Here is a 17061-nt window from a genome sequence, read left to right as displayed (position 1 = left end):
ACTCTGGCAGTAATTATCGGAAATCGCTGAAAATCAATAGGCTTCTTCGTCTCATGACCTTAAACACTGTGTATAAATTTAAAGTCAATCGGATATTAACTTTAGCCTCTAGAGCGTCCACAAGATTTTTTGAAGTGATCAAGGGCCATAACTCTGGCAGTAATTATCGGAAATCGCTGAAAATCAATAGGCTTCTTCGTTTCATGGCCTTAAACACTGTATATAAATTTAAAGTCAATCGGATATTAACTTTAGCCTCTAAAGGCGACGACCACTATATACCTTGAATTGCACATATTGCAATAAAGGATTCAAGAAATTCCTTACTCTTACATTTCCAGAAATCATATTTATTAAGAACCAGCTATGTTACTTGGTGTTGCACAGGTTTATGTTTTCTCCACTTTTCATAACAATAATAAATAATAGTCAATCTCATCATTAAATACTACAACAGAAGGTTGATATGGGTTCATCCTCTCATGACCAAATCAGGGAAAAAATCGGTTAAAAACTCTAGCCTCTTATCGGTTTACAGAAAAGGGGATTACTAAGAAAGCCAAGGTAGCAGAACACACTGAAAATTCAAAAATTTGATAAAATTCAAATTTTATGAATAATATACCTACCTGACATATGTACATATGGATTTCCTTTTTGCGCTATTTATAACTCGCACTTTCCGGTAATAGACTAAACAAGTCTACCGGAAGTTAAAAAACGTGTGTACTACGTCATCATAATGTGACTTCCTGCACACGTGATATAATATGTCAGTTTCAACGAGGCGCGTGTGAAAACGCCTGTGTTTAACTGATCTTGGTATATGGGGTAGGATGGGTGGGTTCGTACATATGTCAGGTAGGTATATTATTCATAAAATTTGAATTTTATCAAATTTTTGAATTTTATTTCATAAACCCTACCTGACATATGTACATATGGATTAATCCTAGATTCCCCAAGCAGTACCATTAAAAAGGCGGTGGGTTCCAGATCAGTTCATTTACCTAAACTTTTAAGAACCATCTTATAGTTGTTCATACTAAATACAACAGTTAAGAAAATACATACCTTCCCGAAAAACTCGCCGGGAATTAAACAAATAACCATTCGACTTTAGCCGAAATTTCAGTCAAACACCTCACTAACCAGTTATTGTGTTTGTAAAAAATTTACATTAACATCATGTAAATAAAAGTCAATGCCCCTTTATACAGAGCCCAAGATGCTCCTACCGCTCTAGTTGAATGTCCCCGCACAACTGGCTCCACATCACCTGTGTAGGCCATTTTAACCGTATTAACAATCCACCTAGACACTGTCTGTGCCGTTACCGGATGATGAGGCATAATACCCAAGAAGACCTTTGTCTGATCTTGCCCATTTTGTTGACGAAAAATCTGTTTTCTTCAAATATATAGAAAAGGCTCTTTTTCGATCCAATAATTTACAGTCTGAAAAACATGGAATAAAAATAGTTGGATTCATATGAGATGCTCTGTCCTGTTTCGAAAGACCTTGACGAATAAAAGTTACCCCCCGTGAGTGTATATTAATATTACCTTCCCCTAATTTTAGAGACTGAAGATCTCCACACCTTCTGAAAGTTGTAATGGCAAACAAGAAAACTGTTTTCAAAGTTACATATTTTAACTTAGATTTTCTCATTGGTTCAAAGGGTGGCTTTTTCAAAAATTCCAAAACTCGTGGAAGATCCCATTCTGGCAAAAGTTTATGAACGGATGGTCTAGAGTTGAACACACCCCGCAGCAAGCGAATTATATATGGATGCTGTCCCACTGGTACCCCATTAATAGGTTGTAATGCTGTTGATAACATAGATCGATACCCAGCAATTGTTCTATATTTAAGCCCACTATCGTACAGATCCGACAAGAAATCAGCACAGTTGCTTAAAGTTGAAGCATAGTGATCAATTTCCCGTTCACTACACCAGCTAACATATCGTCTGAATTTTGACCTATAATCATTCTTTGTTCCCGACCTCCAGGATGCTGCCAGTAATTTTCTAGTGTTCGCAGAAAATCCCTTTGTCTCAAAACGTTTGTCGACAACCTCCATGCAGTCAACTGAAACATTGTTGAGTTTGGGTGAAATATTTTTGGATTGCTCTGTTCCAGCAATATCTTTGAATTTGGCAGCTTCAGAGGAGGGGCTCCAAGAAGTCATAACAATTGAGGATACCAAGGCTGTCGTGGCCAACACGGTGCTATCAGAATGATTTCGCACTGACAATTTTGAATGTGTCGTAACACTAACGGAATCAAACTTATTGGTGGGTAAGCATACCCGAAAATATTTGTCCACGGAATGGACAGAGAATCTATTGCATGGGCCAGAGGATGCTGGATCCACGAACAAAAGATCAGCGTCTTGGGATTTTGGGCAGTCGCGAATATATCTATGGTCGGATATCCCCACCTCCGGAAAATGATGTTGACTATATCTTGATTCAGTAAACATTCTGTTGATAGAATTTTGCCCCTGCTGAGGCGATCTGCTAAAGAATTGTTTACCCCCGCTATATGAGCTGCCTGTATAGTCATGTTGTTCTTGAGCGCTAAATTCCACACTTTCATCGTTTCCTGACAGAGTTGTGCAGATTTTGTTCCCCCCTTGTTTGTTTAGATATTGCACCCCTGTAGTGTTGTCTGCACGAACTAGTATATCTCTGTTCATAAGAACTGGAACAAAATGTTTGATTGTTAAGTACACTGCTTTCAATTCCAGAAAATTGATATGCTGTGTTCTCAGAGTTTTCGACCAAACTCCTTGAACAAAGAGATGGTTGACATGACCTCCCCAGCCATTCAATGAGGCATCTGTGGTTATCGTTATTGAAGGGTGAATGTGACATAATGAGCGACCCTTCAAAATGTTTGCTTCCTGTAACCACCACTGCAGATGTGATCTTAGACTTGGCGAAACAGGCACCTTTAAATTTAAACTCATTGTTGCCGGTTTCCAAACACCTAAAAGGTGAAATTGAATAGGTCTCATTGCTAGTCTTGAATTTGGAATTAACTCTAAACAAGATGCTGTTATCCCCAAAAGACGTAGATAATGCCTTGCTGTGCACTGATCTTTGAGCAGACTTTGAACAGATAAAAACAGACTTTTCACCCTCTCTGACGTGGGATAAACTAAGCCCTGGTCTAGACGAAACAGGGCGCCTATATAAACGATTTGTTGGGATGGTGCAAGTTGTGACTTTTTTAGATTGATTATAAAACCTAGTCGAATAAGAAGATGTACAATCTTTTCTCGATTTATTAAAAGATTCTCCCTCTGGCTGTCTACCGATAGAAGGTCCTCCAAGTAAAACGCCATTCTGATATTTTGAATGCGAAGATTTTCTGCTACAACCGACAGAAGTTTTGTAAAGACACGAGGTGCCAATGTTGGGCCGAAACATAACACTTTGAATTGATACACCTTGTTTTCTACACAAAAACGAAGATATTTCCGGTGGCCTGGGAAAATAGGAATATGGAGGTATGCATCCTTTAAATCAATTGAGATTGCCCAATCGTTTGATTCGACTAAATTCAAAACTTTCCGTAGAGTATCCATTTTGAAATGAGTTTTCTTGAGATACTTGTTTAAGGGCCGTAGGTTGATGACCGGTCTCAGCTCCCCGTTCTTTTTGGGAACCAAGAAAAGTGTACTGTAAAAACCTACATTTTTCTCTTTCTCTGGAACAATCTCTATGGCATTCTTTTGCAAAAGAGAAGAAATTTCTTCTTTTATAAGTTTTAAATTTTCCACACCCATAATAGTGTGCTTTACTCCTAAGAAAGGAGGTAACTGAAGAAATTCCAGTTTGTTACCTTCTTTTATGGTTGATAAAACCCATTTGTCTGTAGTTATCTCTTGCCATTGTTCCAGAAAACGAGAAAGACGTCCCCCAACAGGTACTTCTGGGCACCTCATTAAAACACTCACCTCGTCATTGTTGTGGATCTTTGCCTTTCCTATGAGAGCCGACCGTAAAGGAAGGTTTGCGGTTATTATGGTAGCCTTTGTTAGGATATGATCCCTTTTTATCAAAAGGCCTACTTGTAAACTTCTGTGTTGGGGCACGAAAAGACCCTGTATTAAAATGCATTTCCCTACTAGTAGATGGGTGGAAAGATGCGCTTCGTTTCGCTGGGGAAGACTCACTAACGAACGCCCCCTTACGCTTTCGACGATGCACATCAGGTAACAGGTCTTGAACAGCTTTCTTTTGATCCTTTTTCTCCTTCAAAGTTTTTTCTAAATCAAGACCAAACACACCATCTCCTGTAAGAGGCAGATTAGATACAGTCTTTGAATTTTCAACTTCAAAAAGCGATGTGTCAGTCATAGCTACCGAACGTCTAATAATATGGTGAAAAGCCCTCACTGTACCTATCTGATCTAAATTTTTTGTTGACATAGCAAAAATGTTCTGTACTTGCTGTACTAAGTTCTCTTTTATAGAGTTCAGATCCTGACTTTCAAAAAATTGCTGCATGAGTTCACCCAAAGCCTGCTGGATATAAAGTTGAATACTGATACCCATAAAAGCTGCCTGCTGTCCCCTATATGCTACTTTCTCTACCGCTCTGTACGGTTGTTTATATAAGGAGCGACCAGATTTAGCAAAAGATGCTTTTGAACCATGCTTTTGAATTAAGCAGGCTTCTTTCATGTCATGACTTGTAAAAATGTTCTTGTTTCCTCATCAATGGGAAACATTCCCAAATTTTCTTCGGGAAAAGCAGAAATGCTAGAAGGATTTACAGCTCTCCAACTTTGAGACAAAACTTCTCTTTGAGATTCATCTACCTCCTTTTTGGTCAATGCATCCTTGCCAAAAATGGAAAATAACCCTTTTTTCAGAACACTGTCAGAAAAGGTGTTAGACGTTTGTTAATTTTCACGACTTAAAATAGGCATTTCAACATCAGACCTAGTGTCGTCAGAGTCTATGCGTTCTTGCTGTCCTGGCTGAATAGACAAAATGTCATCTGATTCGTAAGAATCTTCATTCCTAGAGAAAACTCTATTAGTATTGGCCGTTCTAACATGGGCTAACTTCTCTCGAAGTTCTGTCCGTCTACATGATTCAGGAGAGGTAACTGGCTTTTTGGCCAAAACATTGCCGCCATTACCTTCGATCGCTTGACAAATACGATCTAGTTTAAGCTCTAAAGCATCTAATCTAGCTTTTGTCTTTGACTTCTTGTGAGATTTATTCTTTTTTGAAGTAATTCTTACCTCATCTATGGCTGTCTCTTTCGCTACAGTGACACGATCATTCGCATGATCAAAATTTTTACTACATCCATCGGCTCCACCGTCTAAATCCAAAGCCGAAGGCATCTTACTGGGCCCCGCAATGGAAAGAGAAGTCATCGTTGTAGATGAATCACTCGAAATTTCGGACATCATAAAACCGAAAACAAACTAAAGTTCACACAAAAAACACGTGCGATTTCGACGCGCCGAGAAAGGAAACTGACATATTATATCACGTGTGCAGGAAGTCACATTATGATGACGTAGTACACACGTTTTTTAACTTCCGGTAGACTTGTTTAGTCTATTACCGGAAAGTGCGAGTTATAAATAGCGCAAAAAGGAAATCCATATGTACATATGTCAGGTAGGTTTTATGAAATAAAATTGAGAGTTTTTCCACTACTGTGTTAACAAAGTTTACAGGTAAGGGAAGGGGGTACCTCCGTAACAGAACACTAAATATTGAGAGTTAACAAACTAACTGTTGACAGACGGACGGGGCAACATAATAGTATGCCCACATTGAAATGTGGTCGTATAATAATTTGTGGAATTTAAGCAGAACATCCAGATGCTCAGAACAAATTGAAATGAAACTAATCTAATCATAATTAGACTGCAAATCCATAAAATGTCTGTTGATTATAAAACCCAGATATAGTAAAAGCATCAAATGATATTCAGTCATATTTTGAGATACATACCATCGGACGAGATAAGGTCTTCTATAAATTCTCCATCTATTTATGCAAAAAAATTATAAAGTTTAATTCAGAAAAATATAAAATTTTGTATCGATATACCTGCATTAGTAGCTTAAGAGTTCAACTGTAATTCACATTTCTATAAACATACACTACGGTGCTGGAGTTTGGGACTGGAATCGCCGAACACGGTGAAAAAATGCTCTGTTTCGCGGTGGAATCTTGGAGAATCGCTTGCGAAACACCAGCTAACCAGATCACCGTGAAATAGGGTGTTTCGCAACGTATTACAGTGTTTCGCGGTGGAACACGGTGAATCTCTTGAGTGCCACTATCATCCCGATTTAAGCATGTTAAAGAAAAATGTAACTTATTTAAGTTGAATACAAGGTATGTTAAGCATTGGTGAGGAAGCTAGGGTCGGAATTTTTTTTTCTAACGCACTGTACATGCATAATGTGGGGCCAAAATGTATGCAAACAATGAACAACTTACAATTTTTTAAACGTATCATTTCATCTTCGTCTATAACTTAGATGTAATCCATCAATTATTGGCTGCTATCAAATTCAAACTTTAAATTATATACGATGAGCTTTTACAAATTACTTCATTACTCGCAGCTTCAGTTAATCTAAATCAACCATCCATACAGCACAGTGCAATGCATGTACATCATAAATCACTCCACAATACGCTTAACGGTAAGTCACATGGTCAGAAACGCACCAAAATATTGAGTTGTTGGGTTCGCCACAAGGACTATATTCTTACACTGTGTTACTTGGCGAAAAGTATTTAGCAAATCTTGACTGTCACCGGTATTAGGGCTGGCGGAAAATATCAATATTGCCGATAATTGTCGGTAAGCGTTTTGAAAATTGATGATCGATACAGCTTTAAAATATCAATTATCGCGCAATTATAGGTACTTCACTTATAAGAAGAAGTCCATAAAAATAATCCTTATCACTGTATTCTTCGCAACGCTTGTTTTTTCACGCGAGACGCCACCGGTAAGTAATGTTGGCCGCTTATGTCATGAGAGCCAATGGTTTCATGTAACATTCAGTTGTGCCCCTTATTTTGACTCTCCATTTCTTACGTCTTGTCTGTTTCTAAGTCAAACACGTACTTTCCTTTTATTAGTTTATCAAGGAATTTGCAAAGAAATGTCTGAAGAGGAAATAACAACATTTTACTGTCTTCCAAACGAAGTTGATCAGTTTCTTTCTACACTTTTATTGTCAAATGTCAAATAAATGAAAAAAATTCTATATGCATACAGAATGATATCACAACATAAACTTGCATATAATTTGTTATTCATGCACAAATTATGATTGTTTTCAAACCAATTGTAAGTCAAAATAATTTGCCGATATTATCGATTATTGATTGTCAGATGGTCGGTGATAATCGATCCTTGAAACAGCACTGAAGAGCACACTTTGCCCATATCAAACGCCGCTGACGGTGATGATCCCTGAGGATAGCTCCAACATAAGGTCGTCGTGCACAGAGTCCTACTTCTCTTAGACGACGTCTTATGGTGTTGGCACTTACTGGTCCTTGTCTTCCGACGACTGCTGCACCTGTTCGAGTCGCTGGGCGGAATCTGTCACGCAGATGAGTGACCCGGATGTAGCGGTCTCGAGCCTGGGTTGTAACGCGTTGTGGACCAGGACGTTGACGGTCACGTGTTGATCCAGTAACTTTAACATGTTCCACCAACCTTACAATAGTGGACTAATGACAATTGAAGTGTTAGGCAATAGCACGTGTAGACATGCCAGCCCTGGACATTCCCATGGCTTCATTCCGTTATTTTCAGTAAGTCTCTGCATCTCTAGCTCGATTCCTTCACACGTCCAACAACAAATTATGACAGATTGACGTTTCACAGTTCATGTACTGCACATTAACATGCTTTTAAAGGGCTCACAAACAATGCTGCTCGTGAATATTGGGTTTTTCATGTGCATCTCGTGCAATTTTTTGTGTGCACACGGGCCAATATTTTTTGCGTTTGGGAGCATTGTGTGAAACAATAGTTCATAGTATTGCATAATATTATACATACAAAACCACCTAGTAATAAAATATTTGGGAGAGAGAGAGAGAAATGGGGTTTAACATCCACTCGACACAAACTGGGTCATTTCGGGACTAACATATGGTTTAATTTTATTTCAATAATTCGCTTGAGCGTAGGGGTCTTTAGCAGTGGGAGGAAACCTGAGGACCCGGAGAAAACCCACGAGGTTGGACAGACGACCCTACTCCTTGTCACGTACAACCCACATGCTAACCATTCGGCCACCCAACCCCCCAAAATATTTGGGAAAAAAAAAAGTGATGCGTTTTCCATGGCGCTCAGTATATATGTGAATATGTGTCAAACTATTAATTTGCCAAATATAATAATTAATGAAATATAAAGTCATCTTATTTCTCTATTCTTTGTCTATAAATTTAAAAACAATGTCGCAACGACGATAGAGCTACAGGGATCGAAACTAATACTTCTCAACCACCAAGCTAAGAGACAAAGGCTTTTGACAAATCTACAGGAAGCTATTTCATTCTTTAAATTTGACCCATTAAGGTTGTTAATACAATGTAATCATCTTCTATAAGATACAATATTAATGTTAAGCAAGCTATTCTCTATACAAACATAGTCTGGCTACCTAAGAAAACATCCCTTTCACAGTAGGTGGAAAAGGTGATTTTGAGATTATGATTATACATTTGATTTTATTAGCTTTTCAAGTAGATCTCATCATTCTTCTCGCAAAACTTTTTACAGATTCAAAATCGGATGAAAACTTTTTTTTTTAATTGAGACTCAAAGTTGCGATTTTTGACTTTTCGTGGAAGAAAGGTTTTTCAACACTTTGAAAAAGCCATTTTTGGTGTTTTTTGTGATGCCATATTTCATTTCATATCAAACCTATCAAAAATGAAGATGTAAATTCATGAAATACAACTTTAAGGCTAATTATGTTTCAATTTTCACATTTTTGTAATAATTAGACCGATTTCCACAGCAACTGCAAAATACATAGGTTTTCTCAAAAATTCCATTTTTCAGAGCAATTTTGGTCAATTTTTTCATCAAAAATGGTCTTGTGCATGTTATATCTGAAATATTGAACCAGGTTGTTGTGCATTTTAAAATCAGTAGCTATCAAGTATGATTAACGAGAAAAAAGATAGGTTGCCAGGCAACGAAACATACGCCCACAGCAACTAAATCGTCCGGGCAGTCAACAAGGGTTGTCGCATATTTTTACTTTTTTCGGTAATGAAACATTTATAATACACTAAAATCTGATTAAGAGCAACAACTCACAAAGTAATTATCAGAAAACTATTAGAATTTGTTTGGTTTTTATAAAGTTCTGCCCCATGTTAACGTTTTGTATGCAAAGCTTTTAATATCATGGATTTAACGGTTCAAGTCATAAAAATTCATTGAAAATCAATATACTTGTTCGTCTCAAGATCTTAAACTCTGTGTATCAATCTGAAGTCAATCGGATTATAACTTTAGCCTTTAGAGCATCACAAGATTTTGCAAAGTGATCAAGGGCCATAACTTTGGCAGTAATTATCAGAAATCGTTGAAAATCAATAGGAATCTCATGACCTCAAACACTGTGTATAAATTCAAACTCAATCAGTATTAACTTTAGCCTCTAGAGCATCCACAAGATTTTTTGAAGTGATCAAGGGCCATAACTCTGGCAGTAATTATCAGAAATCGCTGAAAATCAATAGGCTTCTTCGTCTCATGACCTTAAACACTGTGTATAAATTGAAAGTCAATCGGATTTTAACTTTGGCCTCTAGAGCGTCCACAAGATTTTTCAAAGTGATCAAGGGCCATAACTCTGGCAGCAAATATTGGAAATCGCTGAAAATCAATAGGCTTCTTTGTCTCATGACCTTAAACACTGTGTATAAATTTAAAGTCAATCGAATATTAACTTTCGCTTCTAGAGCATCCACAAGATTTTTTGAAGTGATCAAGGGCCATAACTTTGGCAGTAATTATCAGAAATCGCTGAAAACCAATAGGCTTCATCATCTTATGACCTTAAACACTGTGTATAAATTTAATGTCAATCGGATGTTAACTTTAGCCTCTAGAGCATCCACAAGATTTTTTGAAGTGATCAAGGGCCATAACTCTGGCAGTAATTATCGGAAATCGTTGAAAATCAATAGGCTTCTTCGTCTCATGACCTTAAACACTGTATAAATTTAAAGTCAATCGGATATTAACTTTGGCCTTTAGAGCGTCCACAAGATTTTTTGAAGTGATCAATTACTCTGGCAGTAATTATCGGAAATCGTTGAAAATCAATAGGCTTCTTCGTCTCATGATCTCAAACACTGTGTTTAAATTTAAGGTCAATTGGATATTAACTTTGGCCTCTAGAGCGTCCACAAGATTTTTCAACATGATCAAGGGCCATAACTCTGGCAGTAATTATCGGAAATCGCTGAAAATCAATAGGCTTCTTTGTCTCAAGACCTTAAACACTGTGTATAAATTTAAAGTCAATCAGATATTAACTTTAGCCTCTAGAGCGTCCACAAGCAATTGTGGACGCTGGACGGACGGACCGCCGGACGGACGGGGGCGACGACAATATACGACCACATTTCAATGTGGGCGTATAAAAAGAGTAAAAATATATATATGCCTTCCCTAAAGAGCTGGATATATGTTCATTTTTGAACAATTTTCCGCGGCACACTATTGCCTATTTTTGGGGTGTTTTTGAGACATTAATAAAGTAAGAAAGAATGGAGATACACAAGTGAAATTATGGGAATATGTCAAAAAGTTTGTGAATTTTTAAAATCACTTATTTCCAATCTTACATATATTATCAATTTTGGTTGTCATAGCAACCAAAATGGAAAAAAATGCAATTTTTGACCATTTTCAACACTATTTACCATAACCCCAAAGGTCATCACCACATTTTAAAGTAAGGAGTTTAAAATATTTGAAACCCATGTAATATCAAATGATATGGATTGTGTAAGTTTGAGAAAAATATGAAGGAGTTTGGGCTGTTACAATAGCAACCACATTTATTTTTTTTCCGAAAAACATTATTTTCCAATAATCATGACATCAATATTGATAATTGTATTATTTTAAAAACAGAAGCTATTGGTCAAGATTTTAAAAAATAAATACTATCAAAATATTTATATGTCTTCTCGCAAGAGCTGGAAAGGAGTTCCCTTTTGAAGAACATTCTGCAGTAGCTAAATGTCCCTTTTGGCCATTATTAAGACATAAATAAAATATAAAGGAATTACGATCTTGAAGAGAAATTTTGTTTACAAGTAAATATGTTTGTAAATTTTAAAATTACTTATCTTTACTCTTGTATATTACTTAATATTTGGTTGTTATAGCAATCAAAACGAAAAGAAACACCCCAAAAAAGGCAATGTTATTCCATTTTCAATGATGTTTACCATGACAAACCAATTGATCGCCACATTTTAAGTACAGTAGCAGAAAGCATTTTAGCATATATATTTATAGCCCATGCAATATAAAATATTAAGAATTGTATAATTTTAGTGAATTATTAAGGATTTTGGATGGTTGTCATAGCAACCACATAATTTTAAAAAAGGGACAACTGTTGGTTCATTATCATTGTTCTCAGCATTCCTTGCTTACATTATTGTTAGAATTCTGCTTTTACATATTATTTTCTACTCAGAAGATAACATTGACCAATAAAAAATTATTCTCTAAAGACTAAAGAGTAAAAGTAGGTTACTCAGTTACTGATAGGCCATGGTGGGCCTAGTCATGTTTATAAAGGCCTAGGCCTAATAGCTACAATTTAACTCAAGGAATTGTTTTGTGTTTACTTCACTTTTGAATATTTCTATTATTCCTTAAAATTGGTATGTAGCTCATTGAGCAACTTCCTTTTTTGTATAGTTTAATCAATGTAAATAGGGGGGAGAGAAGAGAGAGAAATGGGGTTTAACATCCACTCGACATAAACTAGGTCATTTCGGGACTAACATATGGTTTAATTTTATTTCAATAATTCGCTTGCGCGTAGGGGTCTTTAGCAGTGGGAGGAAACCGGAGGACCCGGAGAAAACCCACGAGGTACAGCGCGCACGCTAACCATTCAGCTATCCAACCCAACGTAAATACATATCGAATCAAGGCCTAATTAAGACCTTATGTCTGTTGGTTCATTCAATTTGTTTAACTGGCCAACAAATATGTGATACTCGCGGTGTTAAATATAGTTTCCTAAAAAAAAAAAAGAATTAAAATTATAATAATTAGTATGACAACTGTGATATAATGCTAAATTATTTAGTAAAACGTTTTGCGAAAATTGGGTATCCGTATCAATACTGAATAACTGAGTGATGATAGTAATTAGTATATTATTGACATGACTGACCTAATTCATAATCTATGTCGGTTCCATCATCTCAAACGAAAAGTTGTAAATCGCCAACGGCAAATCCAGAAAATGAGCCATTTTTCAAATTATTTCAGCTAGTGTTAATTCTTTTGTTGGCCCAACTTTATTTGGGTATAATTCCCGTTGAAGTGGATAGAAATCGATGTACTAATTATCAGTAGTACTAATATTAAATAGGCACCATATGACGTCAAGTTGAAAAAGTGTTATAAATTGGGAAAAAATGACTTTCTTCCAACACGGGCAATGGCGCTGTGACACCTATTCACAGTATTAAAGTGCTAATAATAATATCATTGACACAACTTTATTATTTCATGTAAAAATTGCAGAGCTGGATAGCGTTGAATAGTGCTTTATTTAGTAAATATTCTAGGGCTGGAACAGGTTGCATAAACATAAAAACGTAGTCTCCCTTCATAAGAAAATATTATTTTCCATTGTAATAAAGAGTAAATATATAATTAAACAAAGATTTAATAAAACTTGCAGGTCTGGATCACGTTGTATAGTGCTTTATTGTAATGGGCTTTAATGTACATGTAATACTAAATTACATACTTAATTTAAAGGAGCTAAATCGCTAATATTTGGGACCTAGAAATTGACCCTTATGGGTCGAAACGCATATAATTATGTTATCTGATTGTATATAAACTGATTTTCATTCAATTGTTTCCATTTTGACTCTTAATTTCAAATCAGTTATGTCCAGCGAAATACGGCATGAGTCTCAACCGAATGCCAATTTCAAGCGTCTGGTTATTCCAGTTTATTGCGCATGCTCTCCAGATAAGATATGGCGTCACCGTTTGACAGGAGTTGTGGAATATGTCTAGCCTCAATCTTTCTGGTCACTTGATGCAAATGACGCTGAAACGCACTACATGTATGGTACACGATTCGTGTACCAATGGTAAAATGTTTATTTTGGCTTAAATATTGCATATCAGACGCCTACCTTTACCCGGTAAGATCATAATATCAATGTTGATTTGAATTGATAAATAATTCGTGTTTTCAACGTGTAAGACTTTGGATGATATTGAGTTAGAGACTTTAAACAAACAATTCGCATCAAACATTTTAGTGTATCATAAATCACCGGAGAAAGATATGCCTTGAGATCCCGCCAAATCTATAAAAGCCAATCGGTTAAGGGAATCGCAATATGGGACTATATTCTTACGCTATTGCAAATATGTTTTCTAAAGGTGAAACCATTATATTGTATTAGAGTTTGACTATAGAATTAAATAAGCTCCGTTCAAGGCTGTGGAAATTTTCAAAGTCATCGAGGTATGCGGAAATACCACATGGTGTTTAATATATAATCTACATGTATAAATTTGGGGACTTGTTTGATACAATGTATGTATTCATTCGCCAAATGAACGAGTTTTATCCACGTGGTGCATTACTCCTTGGATATAAACAGTGACGATTTCTTTAATTTCGGCAAAACAGAATACCCGGTAAGTAGTTTATGTGTTCATTTAGATCTGTTACTGATTATAATATATTCAAGCATTCAATCAGTGGAATTGTTCTAAGTTGCCCCCTTAACGAAGGAAAGTAGAACTTACAAATGCCGTAAATAAACACATTCACGGCTATCGGAAAATAGAAAAGAGTGAAATGCTCCGTGAAAGTAATACACTTCCGAAAAACTCGATGAAATGTTAGCTATTTCCTAGCGTGAATAGTTTTGGGCCATCGATAAGTAGAGTAATACAGCAGTAAGAACATAGTCCCTGTATTGAACCCAACAACTTAATGTTTTGGCGCGTTTCTGACCACGTGACAGACTTACTGTTATGCACATTGCGGAGTGATTTATGATGTGCTGTATGGATGGTTGATTAATTAAGATTAACTGAAGCTGCGAGTAATGAAGTAATGCGTAAAAGCTCATTGTATATAATCTTAAATTTGGATCTGACAGCAGCCAATAATTAATGAAATTACATCTCAGTTATCGATGAAGATCAAATGATACGTTTAAAAAATTGTAAGTTGTTCATTGATCGCATACATTTTGGCTACACGTAATGCATGCACATATTATTATGTATAGTGATTTGAAAAAAAAACAAGCCAACAGTGAGGCTGATGTCCCCCGCCAAAATCCTCAAATAAATAGATGACACATATAGCACATCTATTTTTTTCAAAAGTATCAAGCAATCAAACTGACTACCAACTATACACTAAGTTTCATCACTCTCTATCAGATACATGTAGAATCAAAGTTATCTTGTCCCAAAGCATCGACCAAGGAAATTGCTTATCTCTGCTTAGCTTTAGCTCGATATGTTATTCATTGAACTCAGTCAAGACGAACATCTACATCAAGTTTAAACTATACTACCTCAATTAGAAGCAGAATTGTTAGGTTCCAAAATCTTGACCAATCAAAATGCTTATTGCTCCTTAGTCTACGCAGAAAATTCTCATCATCGAACTTAGTCAAGGTAGTGATGTAATGAAATTATACACCAAGTTTCATCACTCTCACTTAATTAGAACTAAAGATATCGTGTCCCAAAGCATCAACCAATCAAATTGCTTATCTCTGCTTACCCTAAGCAGAAAATGCTCATCTTCGCACTCCATCTAGGCATTTACCTCATAAACACCTACACCAAGTTTGTACATACTAGCTCAATTAAAAGGAGAGTCATTGTGTTCCAAAGTCTCGGCCAACCAAATTGCTTATAGCTCTGCTTACCCTGAACAGAAAATGCTTATCATCGAACTTAGTCAAGGTATTGATGTAATGAAACTATACACCAAGTTTCATCACTCTCACTTAATTAGAACTAAAGTTATCGTGTTCCAAAGCATCAACCAATCAAATTGCTTATCTCTACTTACCCTAAGCAGAAAATGCTCATCTTCACACTCCATCAAGGCATTGACCTAATAAACACCTACACCAAGTTTGAACATTCTAGCTCAATTAGGAGAGTTATTGTGTTCCAAAGTCTTGGCCAATCAAATTGCTTATCGCTCTGCTTATCCTGAGCAGAAAATGCTCATTATCGAACTTAGTCAAGGTATTGATGTAATGAAACTATACACCAAGTTTCATCACCCTCACTTAATTAGAACTAAAGTTATTGTGTCCCAAAGCATCAACTAATCAAATTGCTTATCTCTGCTTACCCAAACAGAAAATGCTCATCTTTGAACTCCATCAAGGCATTGACCTAATAAACACCTACACCAATTAGAAGGAGAGTTATTGTGTCCCAAAAAATGTGACGGACAGACAGACAGACGGACGGACAGACAGACAGATGAACCCATTTTAATAGTCCCCTGCTTTCTTCAAATGGCGCAGGACAAAAACCTAACCGATACAGAATGCCGGTAAACGTTTTCCCGAGATTACTTAACTCATTTTGTTATTATTCAAATCGGCCTGTACATTGTACATGTACACGTTTTCACGGCAGTATTAACTTGTAGAACTTACAAAAGCCGTAAAATAACCTTACAGCCATCGGAAAATACAAATAAGTGAAGGTACACTACTGTTACCGTATAAAAGCCAGCAGGAAAAGCTGACGAAAGGCTCGCAAATTCCTTGCATGACGAAACATGGTGAATTCTTAGCGAAACAAGGTGGATTCCAAACGAATCTTAGCAAAAAATCGCTGCAAAATCAAGCGAAATTTCAATGCGAAATCTAAGAGAATTCTGAGCGTTTTGTTTTTTTCTCTGCGATTTCGGTCCCAAAAATTTGGGACTAACTGTAGTACATAAATGTGATATGTGTGTTAATTATGTCTAACCTGACACAACCTGGATTTCTAAAAATGCATTATTGAGGTCTGGGAACAATAAAGTAATATATTGCTTAGAAGTTCATCTAATTCTTAGATTATTATAGATGTATTGTCAGAGAAATGTTGAAATACCACATGTTCCATAAGAAGACAATTATTTTTACCTAGATCAGCTCTAGTAGGATCTAAGAGACAGAGTTCTGGTGAAAATGGATCTAAACCAGATAAACATGGAGAATCTCTATTACTGTTAGAACTGGTACCTACAATAAACAATATTCCTATATTAATTATTATTATCTATCAGCTGTATACAAATCAATACTACCATACACTACAAAGACATAAGCCAGAATGGAAGAACAGTAATATTGATAGTAATTTTAAAGTTTGACTATATCATGTACCATATTCCATTTGAGGATTTCGAGAATAACTATAGACAGAAACTGAAGTAAGGAATGTTTTAACTCTCAACTATTGATACTAATCATTTCCAAACTGAGTAGCAATTTGCCCAATTGATTAGCAGTTTGTGAAAGTGTAATATTCTTCACTTAATATTGATATGTTATTAAGTATTCTACCTATATTGTTCTATTCAGTAATAAACCAGCGGCTGCCAGGTAGGATACGCCCACATTTTGCAAGAGATGAATAGAGAACAAGCTAAAAACAAAGATAGGTTGCCAGGCAACAAAACATACGCCCACAGCAGCTAAATCGTCCGAGCAGTCGACAAGGGTTGTCGCATATTTATTCTTTTGTAGG

The 17061-nt window shown here is 36.2% G+C and overlaps 1 protein-coding gene across 4 annotated transcripts in view; it reads right to left on the bottom strand.

The window, feature by feature from the left end:
* LOC126816716 (transcription factor E2F4) overlaps positions 1-17061 on the bottom strand; it is a 116709-nt gene that overhangs the window by 12159 nt on the left and 87489 nt on the right. For all 4 annotated transcript variants that reach the window (XR_008787741.1, XR_008787740.1, XM_050543468.2 and 1 more), the window contains 2 exons: positions 16455-16553; positions 5997-6032 (listed from right to left, as the gene is read on the bottom strand). Coding sequence is in view for 2 of the 4 variants with exons in the window: in XM_050543468.2 (XP_050399425.1) it covers positions 5997-6032; positions 16455-16553 (135 nt within the window). In the remaining 2 variants the exon portion in view is untranslated. The remainder of the gene's footprint in view (positions 1-5996; positions 6033-16454; positions 16554-17061) is intronic.

The sequence above is a fragment of the Patella vulgata genome, chromosome 3 (genome assembly GCF_932274485.2).
Source record: "Patella vulgata chromosome 3, xgPatVulg1.2, whole genome shotgun sequence".
NCBI lineage: Eukaryota > Metazoa > Mollusca > Gastropoda > Patellidae > Patella > Patella vulgata.
Note: the sequence above shows the minus strand (reverse complement) of the source record. Positions and strands in the feature narration are given on the sequence as shown.